At 56.0% G+C, this 21921-nt stretch overlaps 2 protein-coding genes across 3 annotated transcripts in view; one reads left to right on the top strand and one right to left on the bottom strand.

Annotated features, from left to right (window-relative positions):
• The window catches only part of MARCHF10 (membrane associated ring-CH-type finger 10), a 93091-nt gene extending 91810 nt beyond the window's left edge, over window positions 1-1281 (top strand). Inside the window, exon 10 of the mRNA XM_060082149.1 lies at window positions 867-1281. Coding sequence (XP_059938132.1) covers window positions 867-928 — 62 coding nt within the window. The 3' untranslated portion in view covers window positions 929-1281. The remainder of the gene's footprint in view (window positions 1-866) is intronic.
• A 7143-nt stretch (window positions 1282-8424) lies between these two features.
• The window catches only part of MRC2 (mannose receptor C type 2), a 52618-nt gene continuing 39121 nt past the window's right edge, over window positions 8425-21921 (bottom strand). The window contains exons 11-30 of one of the 2 annotated variants that reach the window (XM_060080437.1): window positions 20948-21096; window positions 20084-20301; window positions 19238-19380; window positions 18041-18143; window positions 17637-17775; window positions 17486-17524; window positions 17066-17226; window positions 16911-16978; window positions 16092-16192; window positions 15654-15790; window positions 13032-13146; window positions 12749-12912; window positions 12472-12580; window positions 11701-11939; window positions 11407-11575; window positions 11174-11323; window positions 10743-10862; window positions 10374-10553; window positions 9878-9904; window positions 8425-9776 (exon numbers count right to left, since the gene is read on the bottom strand). In XM_060080437.1, the coding sequence (XP_059936420.1) occupies window positions 9553-9776; window positions 9878-9904; window positions 10374-10553; window positions 10743-10862; window positions 11174-11323; window positions 11407-11575; window positions 11701-11939; window positions 12472-12580; window positions 12749-12912; window positions 13032-13146; window positions 15654-15790; window positions 16092-16192; window positions 16911-16978; window positions 17066-17226; window positions 17486-17524; window positions 17637-17775; window positions 18041-18143; window positions 19238-19380; window positions 20084-20301; window positions 20948-21096 (2755 nt within the window). In that variant the 3' untranslated portion in view covers window positions 8425-9552. The remainder of the gene's footprint in view (window positions 9777-9877; window positions 9905-10373; window positions 10554-10742; window positions 10863-11173; window positions 11324-11406; window positions 11576-11700; window positions 11940-12471; window positions 12581-12748; window positions 12913-13031; window positions 13147-15653; window positions 15791-16091; window positions 16193-16910; window positions 16979-17065; window positions 17227-17485; window positions 17525-17636; window positions 17776-18040; window positions 18144-19237; window positions 19381-20083; window positions 20302-20947; window positions 21097-21921) is intronic. The other variant, XM_060080438.1, reaches the window with a different exon arrangement.

Below are 21921 nucleotides of genomic sequence, written 5' to 3'. Positions count from 1 at the left end.
CCCCTGCACCTGGAAACCGAGGCCACACACAAAATGCCACAGGTGGCACAGAGGTCAGGCCAGCTGGGGAGAGTCCCTGGGTGGGTGCGCCTGGGTCTAACAACCTGTCACACAGCTCTGTACCCCAGCCCCCCCCCCGACAACCGCTCCCCAGTTGGCACGAATAACTGTCACCACAGCCACGTCCGAGTCCAGGGAGGGGAACAATGCCTCTGGCAGCCACCAGTACAGGTGTGACAGGAGTAGGCTTGAGAGCCTTCAAGCCAAAGGCTGGGCCAGAGCTCCTCCCCCCCATACATAAAAGTCAAGGCCACTAGATTTGGGGGATAGAACAGGAGGAGTGAAAGAATGGGGGCATCTCATGGGGCTGGGGCCTCCTTGTGGTGGAGGTAGATGCTGAGAGGGTCCAGGTAGGGATGGAGGGATGGTAATTATTCCTGCTCCCCTGCCCTTTTCACCAGTCAGAAACCGCTTCCAAATAGTCAGGGAGCGCTCACTCAGGCCAACAGGAAAAGAAATGGACTGAGAACAAGAGTTTTCCCCAAGAATAAAGAAAAGCCCGCACCCCACCCCGCATCCTCCACTCTGACCCCACTGCCATCTCACTGCCTCTTTGCCTTCCTGCCTTCCCTCCCATCACGTGACCCTCTGTTTCCAGCCAATCTGATCTCTGAAAGACTGGGGTTCCTGTTCTCCGCACTGTTCAGGGCACTGTAGCGCACATGCGCACGTGTGTGTGGGTAGGTGGGGGGGTCACTGGGGCTGGGGGAGGAGGGGCCGGGAAAGGCAGAGATGCCATGCCCCTCCGTGCCAGACCCCACGGCCTGCCGCGGCTCCACAGCCTGAGAGATGCTCTTGCTTTCCAGGTTCCGAGTGGAGAGATGGGAATGAAAGTAGCATCCGTGAAAGCAACAACCGAGCGGTCTAGCAAGGGAGCTGGCCATGGAGCTGGGTGGAAACCTCCCCCCACCCCGCAGCCCCCACTACGTCCCCACATGCCTCCCTCCCTCCTCCTCTCCCCTAAAACTGAAACCAACGTGTTGGCACTTATCTTTTTCAACCTCCTGCCACCTTCTTGGGGTCTGGCTTGAGCATCTACAGACGGCACCAGCGACCAGCCTAGTCCCAGACAGCACAGACCAAGCGACCTGGGTGCCCTGCTGCTGCCCAGAAGCCCAGAAGCCCAAGGGGACCCAGCAGCCCAGGCAGGCCCTGTGGCCTCAGGTCCCCCTGCTGAGGGCGCCCATTCAGACCTCACTCCACCCCGCGTAGAATCAGTAAACCGACTTTGTTCACCCAGCTTCGTTTTGTGCTCATTCCAGTCTCCTCATTCCACTTCTCCTTGCTCCCCACCATCACTGCCACGAGGGACGACACATCCTGGGGCCCCACAGGCAGGGACAGGCTAGCTGGCCAGCCACCCTCTGTAGGTGCCCGCTTAAGAAGTTTTGGTACATGGACTCCACACTTCTCTCCTAACTATGTCTTAGGGCCCAAAGACCAGATCAAGAGCTAGGATGCAAAAAGGGCAGAGAATTTAGGAAGAAAAGTGTGTGTGTGTGTGTGTGTGTGTGTGTGTGTGTGTGTGTGTGTGTCAGAGAGAGAGAGAGAGAGAGAGAAACAAAGATAGGTCAAAAAATAAATAAAAGATGGAGGCGATGAACTGCTGATACCTGCAAAAACATTACACTAAGTGAAAGAAGCCAGACACGCAAGACTGCATACCGTATGGTTCTACTGAAATGCAATTTCGAGAAAAGGTACAACTACAGAGACAGAGCAGTGGTTGCTGGGGGTTGGGGACAGGAGTGGAGACTGACTGCACAAGGGCTCAAGGGGACTTTCTGGGGCGATGAAGGGGTTCTGAAAGCTGGTCTGCGGTCACGTTCACACAACTGGATGCATTTACTGACGCTCATTGAACTGTGCGCTTAACATGGGCGAACTCTGTGGTATAATTGTAAAATATGCCTCAGTAGATTTGAGAAAGGGTGAGAGAGAGAGGGAAAAAGGTGAAAGGAAGAGGAAGACAGGCTTCCCATCCCACCTTCAAGACCCACCCTTCTCAGACCAGGAGTGACCATTGAAGATGTTGCTGCCAAGGGGGTCCCCCACATAAATTATGATGCCAGTAGGGTTTAGGAAAGCTAGCCTTGAATTACATCAAAATCTTGTCCCACTTCTCTGATCTGTTCCACAGTTAGACAGAGACTCAGGGACCGCAAACAAGTAGATTCCACCAAGATCCAAGATCCAAAAGCCAAACAAAGGGGCATCTTTGAATGTGAATAGAGCCTAGAAGAGCCGCTCAAGTTGAAAATATCTCCATGCTGTACCCCAAATTCCTAAAGCCTCAGGTTCCTCCGTTCACAAATGGAGCCCCAAGCCCTGATCATTCTATGAGAAAATGGGTCTTTTTTTTTTTTTTGCGGTACGCGGGCCTCTCACTGTTGTGGCCTCTCCCGTTGCAGAGCACAGGCTCCGGACACGCAGGCTCAGTGGCCATGGCTCACGGGCCCAGCCGCCCCGCGGCATGTGGGATCTTCCCGGACCAGGGCCCGAACCGGTGTCCCCTGCATCAGCAGGCAGACTCTCAACCACTGCGCCACCAGGGAAGCCCCCGGGTCTTTATTTTTAACCGAACTTTAAGGTTGACTGAAGATAAAAGATCTGTCCAGGAGCCAATACTGAGAAACATCTAAGAAGGGACAATGCATATTTTAACAATAAGGTTTATAGAGAGCTTGATGGAATTTGAGGCAGACGGGTAAACATTCTGACAGGCCAAACCCCCAGTAAGATGTGGCAGGGTTTGAGGCAGCTACCCTGAGACCGTTACAGGTTTACACCAGTCAATGTTGGGCTTTGGGAAACTATATGAAGGATCTACGCACGCAAGCAGGAGTGCCTCCTGTGAGGTCTGGGTGGGGAGAGATGCAACAGAACAGACATCGACCTGCACCATCAATTCAACATCACTGCAGCCCAGGGATCTGCCGGTGGGGCTTCTCATGGCCCGAGGTGCCCTAAGGACCAAGTCTCATTTATTAAAAGACAGTGATGAAAAGGGCTATCTCCCCTGCTCTACAACTGGCTAAATACTGCCAGAACCTATCAGAGGTTGAGTCACACTGGATAGGACACAGGGTCTTTCTAAGCCTTTGGCTCTTTAGGCAGTTTGACCAACCATTAACTATGTGCTAGGTTGTGAGGACACAGGAAAAATGCACGATGCCCATCTTCTTGGAGCTCAGTCTTACTGGGGCAGCGGGACATATACAGAAGAAGTCAAATTGAGGTGACAGGAGCCCACGTGTGCCACTTAAAGAGCACTTCCCAGGAGCTGAGCCTGGGGATAAGCATTTTATATTTATCTTTAATCCGCACAATAAGCCTATGAGGCAGATATTAGTAACCCCGTGTTACATGGGAGGAAACGCATATTAGGGTTCTCCATAGAAACAGAGCTAATAGGATATAGAGAGAGATATAAAAGAGATTTATTATGATGGATTCGCTCACATGATTATGGAGTCTGAGGAGTCCCACAAGCTGCCATCTGCAAGCTGAGGACCCAGGGAAGCCAGTGATGTGGTTCCAGTTCAAACCTGGGCCTGAGAACCAGGGGAGCCAAGAGTATGAATCCTGGTCCAAGTCCCAAGGCCCGAGAACCAGAAGTGCTGAGGGCAGGAGAAGATGGATGGCCTAGCTCAACAGAGAAAGTAGGCCCTTACTCTCCCTTTTTGTTCTGTTCAGGCCCTTGATGCCCACCCTCACTGGGGAGGGCGATCTTTACTCAGTTTATTGATTCAAATGCTAATCTCCAGAAACACCCTCACAGACCCAACCAGAAATAATGATTTACCAGCTATCTGGGCATCATTTAGCCCAGTCAAGTTGACACAGAAATTAAACCATCATGAAACCTAACCTCAGGGAAGTTAAGTGATGCCCCCAAGTTTATAGGGTGAAGTCAGTCTACTGGCCAAGGCCATGCTCCTGGCCTGCCCGAAAGAGAGGGCAACATCCCTGACCAGCCCAGGAAGTCAGGGGAATAGGTGGTCCCCAGAGCCAAGGGGTGCAGAAAAGGGCCTTGAAGGATGGTGGAGCCCAGGCAAGCAGAGGGGTGGTGGAGAGAAGGGAAACAGGGAGCCCCCACAGATGAAGGGCATGGTGGGAGCAACCAGCTAGAATGGGGTTGCTGGGCAGGGGAGCTGGGGAGCCCCCAGGCCAGGTCAGGGAGCTGAGGGTCCACACATAGGCAGCAGGGAGCCACCAAAAGCCACCAACCCAGGCAGGTGAGATGAAGAAGAGCCGGCAGGAGGAGAGAGAGGAGAGCATGCTGTTGCTGCAGTGCCTTGGGGTGAGTTGACTCCCACTGGGGAGGTGAGTGTGAGCTTTAAAATATCCATAATAGTGTAAATGTCTAGTATATGCACCAAGCCCCCACTTCATTTCTATGCATACTACACAATTCTCCGTTTTTTTGGCTGCACCATGCTGCACGTCAGTCCCCGACCAGGGTTCGAACCCGTGCCCCCTGCGGTGGAAGTGCAGAGGCTCAACCACTGGACCGCCAGGGAAGTCCCCATTCTATGCAAGGCTATGCATAGTATCCCACAGTCTGACCCCAGCCCAGGGTACCCAGGTGTCCCTCCCCCACTGCCTCGGGAAGGGAGGCCCCAGAAGAAGGAAAGGAAAGAGGCCACTCAGCCCTTGTACTCAAAATAGGCTTCTGAAACTCGGCAGAGATGTCTCAGATTGAGACAAAGTTCTTGAGCCTCAGAGGCTGACTGTAAGATCACAGTGGGGTTCTCTCCAGTTGCCTGCCCCCCAACCTTTTTATAGAGCAAGGAGGGTGGAGGAGAAGTGGCATGGCAGGTCCTTCCCCTCTCTGTGCCTCTGTTTTCTCTTCTGTAAGGGGGGACAGTAGCACCCAGCTGATGATGTGTTCAGAGGATAAAATGAGTTAATTCATGGTAAGAATTAGTTAGAACAAGTCCCAGAGAGAGATACAGACGGGCCTCCTGCATAAGCTAGCAGGGTCATGCAATGACTGAGGGCCAGATCCCCAGACACCCCACAAGACCTCAGAACTTAGAGGTGCTGGGCAGGAAAGAAAAAAAAAGCCGACTAGACTAGAAAACCTGAGCTGACCAGGATTTCCCTGAAATGGCTAAAACTACAGTCCTGCCATCAGCCAATATCAGAAGCCAGTTAATTTTTTTGCATTGACTGCCAGCAACGAATCCACTTCAAGGGGGAAACGCCTGCTTGCTGCTTCGCCCCTTTCCTTTCTCCAGGGCTGGCACCCCGCCTGCTTTTCTGGACAAGGATTGAGATCTGCAGCTGCAGCAGGTCAATGCTCAGGGGGAGTCAAGTCTGAAGTCAGCCTTCCCTGGGCTTCTTGGCAGCCCTGACCCATGAGATAAAGGCCTGAACATCTGGGCACTTTCATCTCATGCTGGTCTTGCTTGAGGCCCCTCCATGTTCCCTCCATCTCCTTTCCCTTTCCCTTTCCTCCCCCTTCCTGCTTGCCTTTCTTGGGGTTCTCCCTCCAGATGCAATTCTTTACCTTGTCCCTGCAACAGACTCCAGCCCTAGTGCTCAAGGCGGCTTGGCAGGGCCCGGCCAGCCCCATTCCCCGAGAGCCGTGTGATGTGGCTGGCCGACTCACCCCGCGGCCTTGCAGCACTGCCCGCTGCGCCAGGCCAGCTCTGCCAGGACACCTGGGAGGAAGCCAACTCTGGCTTGACAAGGAGAGGTTGTGAGAATGCCTGACACCGTTCTCTGGAGAGCGGCCCGTTCGCCCATTCATTCATGGATTCAGCGAGCTGTCATGGCATCCAGGTGGCCAGAGCTGAGCTGGTTTAGCCCTGCAAGTGCAGGTTGGGCTCAGTGCCTGGGACACAGTGCCCTTTGCCCAGGCCTCTGGGGCTGGGTCTCAAGGCATCAAAGATGGAATGCAGAGGAGGTGCTTAACGCTTATTACAACGAAGTGAGCAAAAAGAAAGGAGTTTCTGCCACGTACTCTACCAGAACCAGCACTGGCCTGGGGCCAGAGGCAGATGGCCCAGGGCCCAGAGCCTTCCTCCTGTCCTACAGACAGAGAGCTGCCCGGAGCCTTCCTGCCCTCCTCTGGGCAGACAGGAGCCCGCAAGCAGAACAAGGTCTACGGGGAGCCCCCAGGTGCATGCGAAACGGTTTAAGATGCTTTTGGGTAGGGTTCAGGGCTCTGGTGAGGACTAAAGCCACCCGAGGGAAGGAGAGAGGAGTGGGGACAGGTATTTCTGGCGTGATTTAATCTCTGGACACACACCAGCTACTGCCCTCACTACTTGGGTTCTCACTCTCTCAGCTGCTCCTCCCACCCAGAGCCCGTGCCCCTGCCTTCACCCCTGGGCTTTTCTTCTCTCTCAGGGCAAAGGTCAGCTGCCAGCTTCCCAGGGGGCTTCTGCCCAGCGTGGCTCCCTGCAGCCTGGTCAGGCGACCTTTGAGCTGTGGCTAATGGCAGGGCACTTAACTCACAAAGGGAGCTGTTCCCCAGTTTGGAGAACTAAACACTTCAGGGTGAAGTGGATTAATCATTCAGGACCCAGGGGCTTCCCTGGTGGTCCAGTGGTTAGGACTTCACCTTCCAATGCAGGGGGTACAGGTTCAACCCCTGGTGGGGGAGCTAGGATCCCACATGCCTTGTAGCCAAAAAACCAAAACATAAAACAGAAGCAATATTGTAACAAATTCAATAAAGACTTTAAAAATGGTCCACATTAAAAAAAAAAAAAATCACTGGGGCTTCCCTGGTGGCAGAGTGGTTGAGAATCCGCCTGCTAATTCAGGGGACACGGGTTTGAGCCCTGGTCCAGGAAGATCCCACATGCCATGGAGCAACTAAGCCCGTGTGCCACAACTATTGAGCCTGCGCTCTAGAGCCCGCGAGCTACTGAGCCCACATGCTGCAACTATGGAAGCCCGTGCACCTCGAGCCCGTGCTCCGCAATGAGAAGCCACCGCAATGAGAAGCCCGCGCATTGCAACAAAGGGTAGACCCCGCTTGCCTTAACTAGAGAAAGCCTGCGCAGCAGCGAAAACCCAACAGCCCCCCCCCAAAATAAATGTTATTAAAAAAAAATCATTAAGGACCCGCCACAGGATTGGGGCTCCCGCCCTGAAGCTGACCAGACCCCTCCATGTTTCCTGCTGCTGCTGCAGAGACAGAAGAGCTGGATGGAGGAGGGCCTCAGGCTTGGCCTCAGCCTTGGCCTCAGAAAACTCAGGAGCTCACAAACCCTCCCTCAGGGCTCCCCGACTCAGTAAATGGCACCCCGTTTACCCTGCTGTCCAGGCCAAAAGCTTTGGACTTCTCAATGTGTATCTCTTTTATATCATTTGGGTTAGGCTTTGAACAATGTGACAGTATTACCTATTCAGAAAATTATAAACTTTAAAAAAAAATCACGAACAAGGCAAAAATGCACGTGCACATATGTGCACAGAATCTTACCATTTGCTGCAGTCCCGATCCAAAGCACCATCTGAGAAGGTCAGACTAGCTGTTCCCACTGACTTCCTGCTCTGCTTAACATCCACACTCCCTACCACTGCCCTCAAGGCCTCGGGCAATCAGGCCCCGCCCCGCTCCCCTGCCCCCCCCACCTCCTTCAGGTGCCAGTCTCACTGCCTCTGGTGAGATCCTCCCCAGCCACCCCGTGCAAACTGGCCCTCACGTAGCCCCCTTGGCCTGTGTTAGGCCTCCTCACGGCACGTAGCGTGACCTGGCATGGTTGACCGACCTGGGCTGGCAGGGCCTTCTCTCTGTTCGTGGCTGTCTCCAGCTCAAACGCCCTGAATCATTGGGTGGATGAGTGAAGGTGGGCAGGGGGGAGGTCCTGTGATCCACTGCCCCACCGCCTGCCGGTTCCAGAGCCCATGCTCCCCCGGGACGAAGGTGCACTCGCTTTCTCGAAGCTCAAATGCAGGTCTGATGGCTGCCTTGGAAGGATGGTGCTGTGCGTCCCCCACCCCTGGCTGACCTGGGCGCCTCACACGCTCCCCTGCGAGCTGCAGCCCAGAAACAGCAGTTAACAGCTGACGCTTATGGGGCAATTACTGCACGAGCACGAAGGCGCCGACTGCTTTGCACAGGTGATCTCATTTAACCCTCAGACAACCTTAAAGGAACCCTAGGAGATGCGTCCTGTTCTCCCGTCTTACACATTGAAAGGTGAGCCAAGTTGCACAAGCTCACACTGCTGTCCGGCAGCTCCAGAGCCCTCAACCCTCACACATATCCCCAGGAACAGAGAGAAGGGTGTGGTCCTGGGGCCCCGAGATAGAGGCAAAATGGATGCAAGCCCCCCAAAATGACATTTATCTTGAAAAGATATGAAGGACAAGGCTCACAGCAGGACAGAGCAGGAACCCTTCTCTCTCAAGCCTCTTAAAGGTGTTTTATTTGTTTGCTTTTCTTTTTTCTCTTTTTAAAAACAATAATGGCACATTAAAAAAATTAAGAACTACAAAAAAGGACCATGTCTTCGAGTCCATGTTCACATTGTCCTGGGTCGCAGCACCAGGACTGGTGATTCCTGCTGGGATTCGGCCTCTTGGAAAGGTGCTGGGTGGCTCGGCTCCACCCGCATGGGGCCACTCGGGGGACTCAGGCGCTCTTCTTCTGGGCCCCATTAGAGGACATCCCTGGGCTCTCGCTTCTGAAGCCCCCAGGACCCTGGCCAAACACCACCTCTCTCTCCAAACTAGAGCCAGGAGCTGGAAACGTTAGGGAACTTATTTTGGTCCCCACAGGGGACTCTTTAGGGACACAGCCCTCCCCCGACCGGCAGGAGATGACACCCCAGCTCAGCCTGGTCACCCCCAGGAGGTCCGGGTGTCTCTCCCCTGTCCTGTCTCCAGCCCAGCTGACGCCACAGTGATGCTCTTGTTCTCCATCCGGCCCAGGCCCTCCTGCCATGTCCCATGGCCACCCCAGCAGGCACAGGAGTGACAAATGCTCGGCCCCCTCAGCCGACCCCCACCAAGAGCAAGAGGGCTTCCCAAACCCCAGGGCCCTGGCTCAGAAGGGAGGGCTGGGTGACAGGGGGGCAGGGAGGGAAAGGAGCTGGCGTGAGGGGCTCAGAGCTGAGGCTGCCAGGGAAGGAGAGAAGCAACAGAGGCCGGCTGAGGGCTCAGGGGAGGTTCCTCAGACTCTGCAGCGAGCAGCAGGGCCTGGGGCCTGGGGCACAGGCCTGGCAGGCGGGCCTGGGGAGGAAGAGGCAGAAAGAGGCTCCCGTCCTGCCTCTCGTTACCATGGGGGCACAGGCCTGGGTGACAAGACCTTAAGACCCCCCCCCAAAGGGAAACGCCACACTGCACTCAGCCAGGTCTCAGCCCAGCCCTCGTGGGAGGGAGGGACCCCACCAGCCCCGGCCCTGCCAGCCCCAGCTCCCCACAGCAGCTCCCAAGGGCACCCCTCCACGGGCCGACGGGACTGTAGCTGGTGGGTGCCCCGGGGACCCAGCTCCTCCTGCCCCGGCCCCGCCCACGCCCTTGGCACTACTCCTGCTGCTCGTTCATCTCCATGTCGGACACCAGGATGTTCTTCTCAGTGGCCTCGCCGGGGCCGGAGGAGCTGCGGCTGTAGCGGGCGCCCTCGAAAGCCCCACGCTCGACGCTCTGTCGCCGCCGGTAGAGGATCAGGGCCGCCGTCAGCAGGGCCAGGAGCAGGAGCACCGCCATCAGCACCACCACCAGGGCCGCAGGGCTCCCCGGGAGGGCTGCTGCAGCAAGAAGAACCCCCGCTCAGAAGCCCCGCTATGGCACCCACCGCCCGGAACGAGGTGGGGGGGGAGGGCTAGTCTCAGCCCTGCCTGTGACTCACCTGATGGGGAGAAGCTGCTCTCCTCAGCTGCGACAGAGGAGGGACCAGTTAATGACAGTAGCAGTGATAATATAATAATAATAAGCAAACACGTAAGAACATTTTCTGCAGGCCCAGACACTTCATTTGCTCATTTAATCCTCTTATAGGTACTCTTATTACCCCATTTTACATATGTGTAAACTGAAGCCACAGAGTTTGAATGACTTACCCAAGGTCACAGAGTTGGCAAATGGTTTGGCCTGGGCTTGAACCCCATCCCTACCTTTAACCACTACAAAATGACGGGTTTGCTGTCTAGTTTGGAAATGTGCAGCGAGGCCCAGTCCTACAGACTAATTAATCCCAGGGGAAGGTCCTGGCGGGCCCCAGGCCTGTCTGTCTATTCTCTCCCATCCACTGCATTGTCTGCAAAACGAGAAGCAGTCGGGGCCCCAGCCAGCACCAGATGCCTGGGGGTGGCAGGAAGCCGCGGGTGTGCCTGCCGGGCGCTCACCTCGAGGGAGCTTGCAGACGACACCCATGGTGATGTTGGTGCAGGCGCCTGGGCGCCACAGCCCGCTACTGCTCTGGATCCAGTAGCAGCTGTTGTGGCTCAGCATGCTGGGACCCAGGCCCGGGGGCCCCCAGTTGGAGTAGTTCACAGCTGTGTTGTCCTGCCAGACCAGGGTACCTCCTGTGGGAAGAAGGCACTGAGGGGGCATTGCGGGGGCGGGTGACAAACTGGAGCAGGTGGGAGAGAGCAGGCCTGTTCTAGAACCAACTCCCACCCTCCTCAGGCCCTCACCTCCACCAGGCCCCGGTGGAGGGCATCGCCCCTGCAGCCTGAGGCCTCCCCATCCTGATCCTACACACAGGGACCCACCTTTGGGGTTGAAGTTCATGCCCAGCCAGGCACCCCGACTCTGGCCCTCAGAGCTCTGCAGATGCTCCCAGACAAACACGTTCTCCATCTCATCCAGGATGGACAGGACCACTCCACCCTCTGGACACAAAGGAGGCTCACGTCAGGGCAGACGGGTCTCCCCGGGGTAGTGGAGCCCCCCAGAGAGGCCCCCACCCTCTTCCCTGGCAGCCAGAGGCGAGGATGGTGTGGAGCCGTGCGTGGACGGAAGGGGGTTATAGTCACACACGTTATGTCACGGGTGGTCTGTGCGTGTTGCAACGTGAGGGGCACTTATGTGTGAGTGCTGCCGACAGGTAGACCGCAGCACGGGGACTGCATTCACAGGGGCTTTGAGTGTCCACGAGAGGGGTCGCCACCTGGAATGGCCACATATGGCCCGCCCGGCCCACCTCTCTGGCAGCGCTGCAGCGCCTCCTTGTGGCCCAGCAGCAGCTCCATGTGGAAGGAGTAGCAGTGCTCCCGGAAGGGAATCCACGCCGAGTCTGCCAGCCCCTGGGGACAGCTGCCGTGGTAGCTTATTCTTCGGGAAGGAGGGGGCCCTATGGGGGTGCAGGATTGAGAAAGTGGACCAGGGTCGGCCTACCCCCGGCCCACCCCTCGGCCCCAGCGGGTGGGCACTCACCTCCGTTAACTCCACACACAGCCCCCTGCAACTTGGTGTCACAGCTGGTGGTGCGCCAGGCCCCATCCATGTCCACGTAGGCGCAGCCCCCCGGGTACTGGGGCTCCCAGTCCTGCCAGCTCACATAGCTCAGCGGCTCCTCCGAGACCCAGGAGTACCGCCGGGAGCCCTGGGCACAGACAGCCATCAGGGTGGGAGGAAGGGGACCAGCCGGGGTGGGGGGAGCAGGTAAGGCACGGGGTTAGGGGGAGGCAGGGAGGGAAATCAGGGGAGTGGGCCCAGCCCGGTGCCCACCTCCTCACTGGCCAGCCCGATCCAGAGTGGTGTGCGCAGCCCTCGGGCAGCCTGCGTGAGGAAGGCCTGGGTGTAGGGGTCGGGCACGTGCGCCAGGCTGGCGTTGCGGCTCTCACACAGCAGGAGGGCGTCGTGCCAGCGCAGCGGCTTCTGCAGCAGCCGGAAGGTGCCGTTGAGGTAGGAGAGCTCAGTGCCCGGGGCAGGGAGCGATGCTGCTGGGCATGGGCTCAGGGAGGGGTCTACAGGGAAGGGGGCAGGGCTCAGGCTGGGCTCTGCCCCCATCACCCCATCCCCAGGCATGAGGCCGGGAGTGGGGAGCGCCGGACATCAGGCAGAGACCAACTCTCCTCTGGGCACAGTGCTTGGCTCAGTGTCGGTCACTGCTGCTATTAACAACAATACGTTCTTACTAGTAAAGGGATGAGCAACCTAGAGCTCGACCACGAATCCAGGGCAGAGGGACCCCTGCACGGAGCTGCAGGGGCCTCAGACACAGAACCTCAGGGCCCCTGCCACCAGGCATGCCCAGTGTCTAGCTCTCCCTGGGCAGCCCTCCAAACCCCAAACCTTCCTCCTGAGACCCCTTGGTGCTCACTGCCTTTTCCTCTGATTGGCACCTGGCCTTTCTGCCCATCTGCTTCCCAAGCAGACTAGACTCTGGGGGTGGCCCCAGGGGCCCTCTGAGGTCAGGGACCATGTCTCATTCCTCCTGGCATGGCCCATGGAATCTAGTCCCGGGCTGGGGTTTCCAGGTTCCCCGGTGACACGTACCCGTGCCCTTCTGGCAGATGAAGCCGTGTGTCTCCTCCGCGCAGGTCCGATCGTCCCAGCGGCCAGTGAAGTGAGCTGAGGGGCTGTGCAGGACCACCGCACAGCTGGTCTGGGGGGAAGGAGTTGCTCAGGGGGGCCCCAGCAGCTGCCCGTTTGTGCCACTGCCCCCAGAAGGCTATACTATGAGCAAAGAGGCTGGAAGGGGGTCCCCAGGCAAGCACTGCAGGGCAGGGTGGGGGTGGAGGGCAAAGGAGAGAGTGGGGAGGGGCTTCCTCACCGGTATGTTGCCACTGGGGGCAGGGCTAGGGCCAGAGGGCTCCCCAGGGGCCCAGTTGGTGTACCGCAGAGGCTCCTGCTCTACCCACTGGAAGTCCCTCTGTGAGGCATGGAGGCCAATCCAAAGGTCAAAGGTCACATTGGGCAGGCTGGCTGTGATGAATGCTACAGTCCCCCAGAAGAGAGAGTGATGAGCGATAGGGCAGCCCCCTCCTCACTCTGCTCTAGCCCTCTGGGGGCACGGTGTCAGAGGATCATGGGGCCTCCCCATGGGCTGGCCCTACCTTGCTCTAAGGACGTTGCAATGGTGACCAGCTGGGCCTCTTGCTGTTCACAGGAGAACTGTGCCTCTGACCACTTCACCCGGTCCTGGGGGTCCTGGCCCTGGATTCGGTAACACTGTGGGGCGGAGGGGGAGGCATGGCATCCTGCTCCACCTCCCTGTCCCACACACCCAGAAACTCCGCTGCGGAGCCGCTGCAGGCCCTGGGGAGGCTTGGGGGCTGTGAGAGAAAAACATGAGAACCAGGACATCTGGGTCTCCTTGACCAAGGCTCCGGCACCCTCTCAACCAGGCACAGCGGATTCACATACACTTGCCCGCACTCTGGGGAATTTTTAAGTGGGAAGATTTCTCCGGGCCACCAAATGCTCTACTACTTATGTCGGCACCGCCTGGGCCATGCCTGGGGACAAGGTCTGGCTGGCTCTCAGCTTCGCATACTCCCAAGGCTTTTGACAGCGTTACTGTATCATTACAATGACGCTAACAAATTAAGAAAGGGACCGATTACATATATAAAATATATTTTGTTTTAAATTAGGTGGAAGAAGTCATAATAAGCTTTTGGAAAAATTTAACGACACGGGGAAATCCTGAAAATATAATACTGAGAAAGAAAAACCGGCTACAAAATTGTGTTATTTAGTATAATCTCAATTACATGGAAAAAGTCAGGAAGTGAGTAACAAATATTGATAGTGGTCACCTCTGGAGAGTATGGATGAGTTTTAGTTTCATTTTTTCTGTTTTTTTTCCCAAGATATTAATAATACATGTCTTACTCTTTTTTTTTTTTTTAACGCAGAAAAGGTGTAATATTCGCTTGGATATTCTGAAGACAGTGAGCCCTCCAGGACACTATGGGCGGGCTGCAAGCCAATGTATGACAAAGATTTATGGATTATGTTATCTAGTGTTAACTAATTTAATCCCCACAATAGGGGTTAAGTGGTCTTACAATGTCCTGCAAAGAAGGCATGGATCGAAGCTTATACTAATGATGCCAGCACAAACCACAAGGAAATAGCGCCCTTCTCTTTCTGGGGTAAGCGCTTTCAGCCACTAGGTAAAAACAATGAAGGTCTAATCAGGTCTGATGAATGAGCCCCAGGGTCAGGAAGTAACCACTTTTGGAAAGAAACTCACACTCTAGAGGGAACATTTTGAAAACGTATTTAGATGCATATCCATTCTAATTCATTTTATTGTCTCAAACTTTCCTAGCTGCACACTCAAAACACTTGGGAAGAGAATTTTCTAAATGTTGTTTTTAAAAAATCTGCCAAGGATTTTTTTTAAACTCTCTTGATCAGCTCTTCTGATTAGTTTATAAGGCAGATTCGTTTAAATGCAGAAACTGACCGATTTTTAAACAAAAACCTTTGTTTAATTGGTAGAAGGACTGGAAAATAGGGAGAAGGACTTAGAAAGCCCAGCCAATGATGGATGACCTTTTTTCATCTTGATCTATTTGTCTTCGTGAGGTAATCTTTCCGTCTACAGCAACCCTTCAATCCGTGTTTTAAAATAATTTGAACTTCAGGGAATTTCCTGGCGGTCCAGTGGTTAAGATTCTGTGCTTCCAATGCAGGGGACGTGAGTTCGATCCCTTGTCGGGAAACTAAGATCCCATGCCACATGGCCCAAAAAAAAAAAAAATTGAACTTCAAACAAGACCCGTGAAGTCTGAATCACAAAGCATCAAACCAAGATTTTTTCAAATAATGAAGTATATGCAATCACTTTGCTCTTATCAAAGTTATTGAAATAGTAATAATTATTATAATTGATAAATTTTGAGTGAGCACAAAAGTTTTTTCATACCACTAAAAGGAAAATTTTGAAAACTTAAAAATACTATTTAAAAATCTCGGGCTTCCCTGGTGGCGCAGTGGTTGAGAGTCCGTCTGCCGATGTAGGGGACACGGGTTCATGCCCCAGTCCGGGAAGATCCCATGTGCCGCGGAGCAGCTGGGCCCGTGAGCCACGGCTGCTGAGCCTGCATGTCCGGAGCCTGTGCTCCGCAACGGGAGGGGCCACAACAGTGAGAGGCCCGCGTACCGCAAAAAAAAAAAAAATCTCTAGCTCATGCTTTATATTGTTTTGTTCTTGTGTATATTTAACTATATATGACGTCAGTCACCTTAGTATGTAAGTAAATATATATTTACGAACACACACATATGTAATGCACACATACGTACTTTGTATGTTCAACATTTTAATAGGAATTCATTATCAAGGTGTTTGGGGACTTCCCTGGTGGTCCAGTGGTTAAGACTCTGCGCTCCCAATGTCAGGGGCATGGGTTTGATCCCTGGTCGGGGAACTAAGATCTCGCAGGCTGCACTGTGCCTCCAAAAAAATTAAAAAAAAAAACAAGCAGATGTTTGGCGACCGGGATCTAGGAAACTCACCAAACTATATGGGCAACCTCATTACCTGGTGAATGAGAAGGTGTTACTACGCTGAGTTAGTTTCCAAGGAGTCTGGCCCTGGCACTGGGGCCATGCAGAAGAGAGGGTGGTGGGTACAGGCAAGAGGCCATGACTTTGATGTTGCCAAAGGGCGAGGACTCCTGAGGCTCAGCCTTCGCCTTGGGTGCCCCCTCTCCACCTCCTACCTTGTTGAGGAACTGGCTCCAGCCAGGGGGGCAGCCACCTGTGGGTGGTGGGTCTGGGGGCTGCTGCTCTCTGGTGCTGTTGCTGCGCTTGCAGATGTAGGGCAAGGCTGTCATGCACCTCTGATCCCCCCACTCCTCTGCAGAAAGAGAAGAGCAGTCACCCCAAGGGCAGGGCATGGCTGCCAGCACCCTGGCCTCATGCCCTGAGAGGAGGTGGGGCTGGGGCTCAGGTCTCTGTGTCCAGCTCTGAACTCAAGTCCTCTGTGGCTGCTGGATCACAGGGACAGGCCCTCCCCTCTCTGGGTCTAGTCCTTCTTGGGTTGTGGGAACAGAGAGAATGAGAAGAGACCTAGGGCCCCTGCGCAGGCTCACCTCACTGCCCCCAACACCCACCCTCCCCTCAGCTTCTGCACCCTCTCTGCCCCACCTTGTGCTCACCTCGGCTGGCCATCATGTACACACACTTCTTGTCCTTGCCGATGGGCCGAGGCTTGCCGGGTGCCCAGGAGATGAAGTTTATAACGGAACCATCTGTCCATCTGCAATGGCACCGAGCGGGGATGACTCCAGCACTGGGCACCGTGCTCCCCTGTATGCAGCAATGAGGGGGCAGGGACCAGAGCCCAACACCAGGGGCTCAGTGGCCGTAGGCTGAGGAGTGGGGCTACTGAGCTCAGTGCAGCTAGAACCCAAGGACCTGGAGCCTCCAGGTAAGGGCCGGCCTTCCTGGGCATCCATTTCTCTAACTAGAAAAGAAGTCTAAGGATCCCAGAGCAGGGGTCCAAGGGCAGCGCTATGCTCAGACACCCACGTGCTCCTGGCTTTCACACATGCCTCACACATGGTAGGTGGGCCGTGAATACAAAGAGGCCCCTCTGGACCATCCTATGTTGTTGCCCATGTCCTGAGGGGACCTTATTCATGAGTGACCCCAGCATAATAGTGAGCTGCCATTATTTAGTGCCCGATAAGGTGCTGGATGCCATGCTAAGGATTCACATACCTCATTTCTAATTCTCACAATGATCCTACCAGGCAGGCCTCATTTCATTTTCAGATGAGAAAACCGAGGCCCAGAAGGGTTAACTCACTTGCTCAAGGCCACATAGCCAGTGGAGGGCAGGGCTGGATTCAAATCCAAATCTGTCTGTCTCTGTATGCTGTGCTGCCTGCCTACCTCCAGCCTGGGTTGAGGGTAGCCATCCACGTATGCGCCCCGCTGCCCATCCACACCCGCTGCCCTGCCAGGGCTCCCACCTGAAGCGCCCGTCGCTCTCTGAAGTGTGCAGGCCGATCCACCAGTGCTGCTCTTGGCCCCGAGAAAACTAGGGGAAGCCGGGCAGGCAGGTGAGGGTTGGCAGGCCCTTTCCCTGGCTCCCGGGCCTGCCCTCCCTGCTCGCTAGCCTGCCCACCTTCTGAAGGTTGTGTCCCAGGAAGTCCAGCTCCGCCTGGCTGTGCACGGAGACCAGCTCGGCCAGGAACCACGTGCATATGCGCTGTGCCTGCGCCCACGTGGAGTGGTGCTCGAAGAACTTATACTCCGCCTCCTGGAAGCGCAGCCATTCCCTTCGGCCTGCGGGGGCGGAGGGGGCGTGGGGATGGAGGCCAGGCTGGGGCTGCCAGCCCGCCCAGCCCAAAGAGGACAAGGCGGGTCCAGGGCAGCCAAGGCAGGCGGGCCTGTGAGCCCATCCGACCCGGGCCAGTAGGATACCCCCATCACCTTTCCCTCGGCTCAAGCCCCTAAGCCCCTTCGTTCGGTCCTGGCCAGGCCCTGCCCAGGAGGTGACGCCCCTTCCCCACTCCGGGCCGCCGTGGGGAGCGAGGTGCCTCACCTTGCGGGCTGCTGCCGTCAGGCTCCCGCACGTCCGCGCCTATGGGGACAACAGGGACAGAGACGCTGCAGGGAAAGGGGACCCTCCCCTGGACCCCCGCCCCCTCCGCCCTTTGTCCCATGCCCGGTCCGCCAGCGCCGCCCCACCCAACCTCGAGGGATCTTGCAGATCCAGTCCAACTGCGTCTCGCACTGCATGGCTACCCACTGCAGGGAGGCCAGGTCGAGCACTGCACAGCCCCGGATGTCGTCATCGTCGTGCCGGCTCCGGTCGAAATTGTGGTAAGAGAACTGATGAGGTCGGAAGGTGAGAGGGGTTTCAGGCACCAGGCGCAGGCTGCACCCACCCCCAGAACAGACCAACCAGAGACCTGGCATAAGCTAGAAACCCCCAACCTGGGCTAGACGGTCCCCACCCCCTTTCCCTTACCTGCCAGCTCCGGCCAGAGGCGCTGCCTCTACTAAACCTCGCGCACCTCCAAAAGACCACGCCCACATCCAAACCTCGCCCGCCCAGGCTCCGCCCACCTGCCACGCCTCCTCCAGACCCCCTCACCCCTAGTCCATCGCTCCAGCGCCAGCTCTGCCCCGCTCCGGGGTCTCGACGGTTCAGGCCGATCCAGAACCAGTGCTGCTCGTGGATCTCAGGCTCTGACTCACTTTAGCACAACCCGGGGGTGAAGACAGAAGACATGGGGATGAGAGTTATAGGGGCCCCTTGTGGTTGTGACCTGAGCAGTCCCAAGGACCTGGGGCCTCTCGATCTGGGCTTCACACTCACCGGGCAAAACACCGTTGGGGCCACCCATAAAAAGCTCTCCCCAAAGAGAACTGGGCTAGCTGGGCCAGGCGCCGCGCTCACTGCGGGCAGGTGGCCTGGCTCCCTTCCTTGCTTCCCTTTGGGTGGGGTTTGCCCTGCCAGCAAGACTGCAGGCTTTCACTTTAGGCAGCCGATGGGGATGGTGCATAGACCTGGGGCCGTGGAATCAGATACACCTGGATTCCGGTCCTGGGTCACCCAGGGACCAGCTCTGTGACCTTGGGTAAATAACCCAACCTCTATAACAGCCCGCAAGGGATAATGTCTACTTAGGATTGAGAAGTCTTGAATGTGGATTAAATGTTTAGTGCAGTACCTGGTACATGGTGAGAAGCAACTGACACGAGCTATTATAATTACTAGTCAAATAATGTAATTGTGCTGTTTACTGGGAGGAGATATCCCTGGAATTAAGATGTCAGGAAGCCTGGATCCATTTGGATTTTTCCCAAGGCTAAGGGACTGTAGGGCTGTATGTCATAGGAACCCACAGGACAGAGACGGGGATCTGAAGGGACACCGCGGGCAGATGCTCACTTTTGTAGTAGCCTTTCTATTCCTGTCTCTCAGAAAAAGCTGTTTATTGAGAAAGTGTGGGCTATTATGGGATGGTGTAGGGTTGCAGGAGGGGGCGCTCACTTGGATCAGCTTGGAGATTTTGCCATGGAGAAGGAGGGATGGTGAGGGCGGTTACTTGTGTAAAAGTCTGTGAGTCTCAGGGGGTGTTGCTGGCTCTGGTGAGCAACCCAGGGTCTACGACTCCAGGGAGACCAGGGTTACTTGAGGCGGGGTCAGGATGGGCCTGGCATTAGTAGCAGATGCACAGGTCATTCCAAGCCCTGGAACTGACCGCCCTGGGGTCGCCTTCACCCTGCCCAGCAAAAGCAAGAGCCCAACTCATGTGCACATGGGCCACCACCCCAGGCTCAGTACCCGAAGATCTTGTTGAGCATATTGGCCACGAAGTGCTCCTCCTCATAGCTGGCCAGGCTCAGCAGCTGGGCCCCCAGCTCCTGGCAGGCCCTCTGGGCCTGGACCCAGCTCTTCTTGTCCTGCAGCCGCTCTGCGCTGAACACCTGCAGGGGCAGAGTCCAAGCTGTTCCCCAGCCCAGCTCCCCACGGGACACCTGCCCTCCCAGGATATGAGTGGGGAAGGGGGCTGGGGCCTCACTGGACAATCCTGCTCATCAGAGAGGGAGCCCCAGGGGAGGGAAACTGGCAAAGCCATCTCCCAGAGATGCACCCCCTAACCAGCGGGGCAATCAGGGCTCTTATCCCAGCAGAGCCACAATTTGCTGTGGGCAAGTCCCTTCCCCTCCCTGGACTTCAGCTTCTTCCTGTAATTAAAAGACCCTGGACTACCTCAGTGGCTCCCAAACCCTGCAGGGTTTAAAAACACAGATTACCAAGCCCCACTACAACCCACTGAATCCTAATCTCCATAGTGACAGCCTGGAAGATTTGTTTAAATCGGGCTCCCCAGGCAATTCTAAAGAGCAGCCAGCCTGGCCCCAACATTTGGGAACCTCCGCAACCAATGGTCTCTGTGGGTTTTTCAATTCCTCAAATATTTATTGAGCACCTACTAGGCACCAGGCCTCAAATGCCACTGACAAAAGGGCTTCCACAGAAAGTACCTCTGTCTGTTGTCTGTAAGTTTCTCCGGGGCCCGCCTGCCTGGATCATGGCTGGATCCCACTGGGGCCACCCCCCCTGCCAGGAATGCTGCCTCTTTGCTCTTGCTCCTCTCCCCCGACCCCAGGCCAACAGGCTGCCTACCTTATAGCAGTGCCGGAGTTTGGGGTCTGAGCCCCAGCCCTGGGGGCAGGCGCCGGTGAGGCTGGGTGTGGGGTCTGGCCCAGGCAGCTCAGGCGTCACTGGCGTGCCCAGGCTCTGCCGGCAGATGTAGCGAGCCCGGAACGACGTGCAGTTCTTCACCTCCCACAGCCCCATGGCGCTGCCCGTGGCCAGGGCCACGCAGCCCCCACGGCTGTACCCTGGAGGAGGGAGAAGGGAGATCCACATGCTGAAGAGGACTCACCAGTTCTCCCTCACATCCCCGAGGGGCACCACCACGGTCCTCGCACCGGGAATCAGCTTAGCCATCTCTGCAGGGACATGCTCTGTGGAGTCGGGGCCCAGTGGGGAGGAAGGAAATGGGGGCAGAGGCCTAGCTCTCTGTTTTCTCCTGTGAGACCTTAGGCAACTTGCTTAACCTCTCTGAGCCTGTTTCATCATCTGCCTCATCAGGTTCTTGAAAAGGTTAAAAAAGACGATGAATTAAAAATGGTAATAGTAGTAGCGAACACTTGTATGCTCACTACTCGAAGGGCTTTACATGTATTAACCCATTCAAGCCTCATGTCAACCCTGTAAGGAAAGTACTATTATACCCATTGGACAGATGAAGAAACTGAGGCTCAAAGATGCACAGCTAATAAACTGCACAGTCAAGATCTGAGCCGGGCAGTTTGGCTCCAGAGCCTGTCCTCCTATAACCACATCACCACATTGTACGAATGATCTGTTTCCTACGAAGCTCCGGGTCTCGGTGGTGGCAGGGCTGGTCCACCGCGGCCTCCTGGCTTCACCAAGGAAAGTCCAAGAAGGGGGCTGAGCAGGCGCTGTGGAGGAGGGGCTCACCGGGCTGGTCCCGGTTCCAGTGGGTGTACATGACCTCATCCCCGCTGAGCCAGCGAAAGGAGCCGGTGAAGTTGAGGTCCTGCAGGGCCGTCCAGAAGTACTCGCCATCCCAGTTGTAGATGAGGCTGCTGACAAAGGCCTGCTCGAACCTGCGGGAGAGAGGCTGGTCGAGGCAGGGAGCTCGGCCCTCACCACTCCCTGGGCTACAGGCCAGACGCCCTGCTCCAGGAGCCTGGGTGCTGCACCCAATCAGAAACTTGCTCAGGGGGCTCCCCGGGTGGCGCAATGGTTAATAATCTGCCTGCCAACATAGGGGACAAGGGTTCGAGCCCTGGTCAGGGAAGATCCCACATGCCGCAGAGCAACTAAGCCCATGAGCCACAACTACTGAGCCTGCGCTCTACAGGCCGCGAGCCACAACTAGGGAAGCCCGCGTGCCACAACTACTGAAGCCTGCGCGCCTAGAGCCCATGCTCCACAACAAGAGAAGCCACTACAATGAGAAGCCCACCCACCACAACAAAGAGTAGCCCCTGCTCGCTGCAACTAGAGAAAACCCGCGCACAGCAATGAAGACCCAATGCAGCCAAAAATAAATAAAATTAATTAACTTAATTTAAAAAAATTAAGAAATGCTTTAAAAAAGAAACTTGCTCAGGGAAGTGGGGACCCCTGGGGACCCTGCAGCTGACACACAGCAACCCAGCTCCCCTGCTACTGTCTTCACCTCCATGCCTTGCTGAGGAGAAAGAAAATCAGACACGGCCAAGGTCTCTTTGGGGGATCCAGCCCACACCTATGCCTGTTCCTGCCCCTGCCCAGGACCTGTCCCATGCTGGGGTCGCTTAATAAACAGGAGTCATTCTGGTGACAATATTAGAAAAAGGCCCTGGAGGCTGTTGAAGCTCAAAGGACTCGAGTCCCTCTGCACTTGATGGCAGGATGCTGCCCCGTTTGGAGGAGGGACCACATGA

Source organism: Mesoplodon densirostris, chromosome 18, assembly GCF_025265405.1.
Source record: "Mesoplodon densirostris isolate mMesDen1 chromosome 18, mMesDen1 primary haplotype, whole genome shotgun sequence".
Taxonomy (NCBI): domain Eukaryota; kingdom Metazoa; phylum Chordata; class Mammalia; order Artiodactyla; family Ziphiidae; genus Mesoplodon; species Mesoplodon densirostris.
Note: the sequence above shows the minus strand (reverse complement) of the source record. Positions and strands in the feature narration are given on the sequence as shown.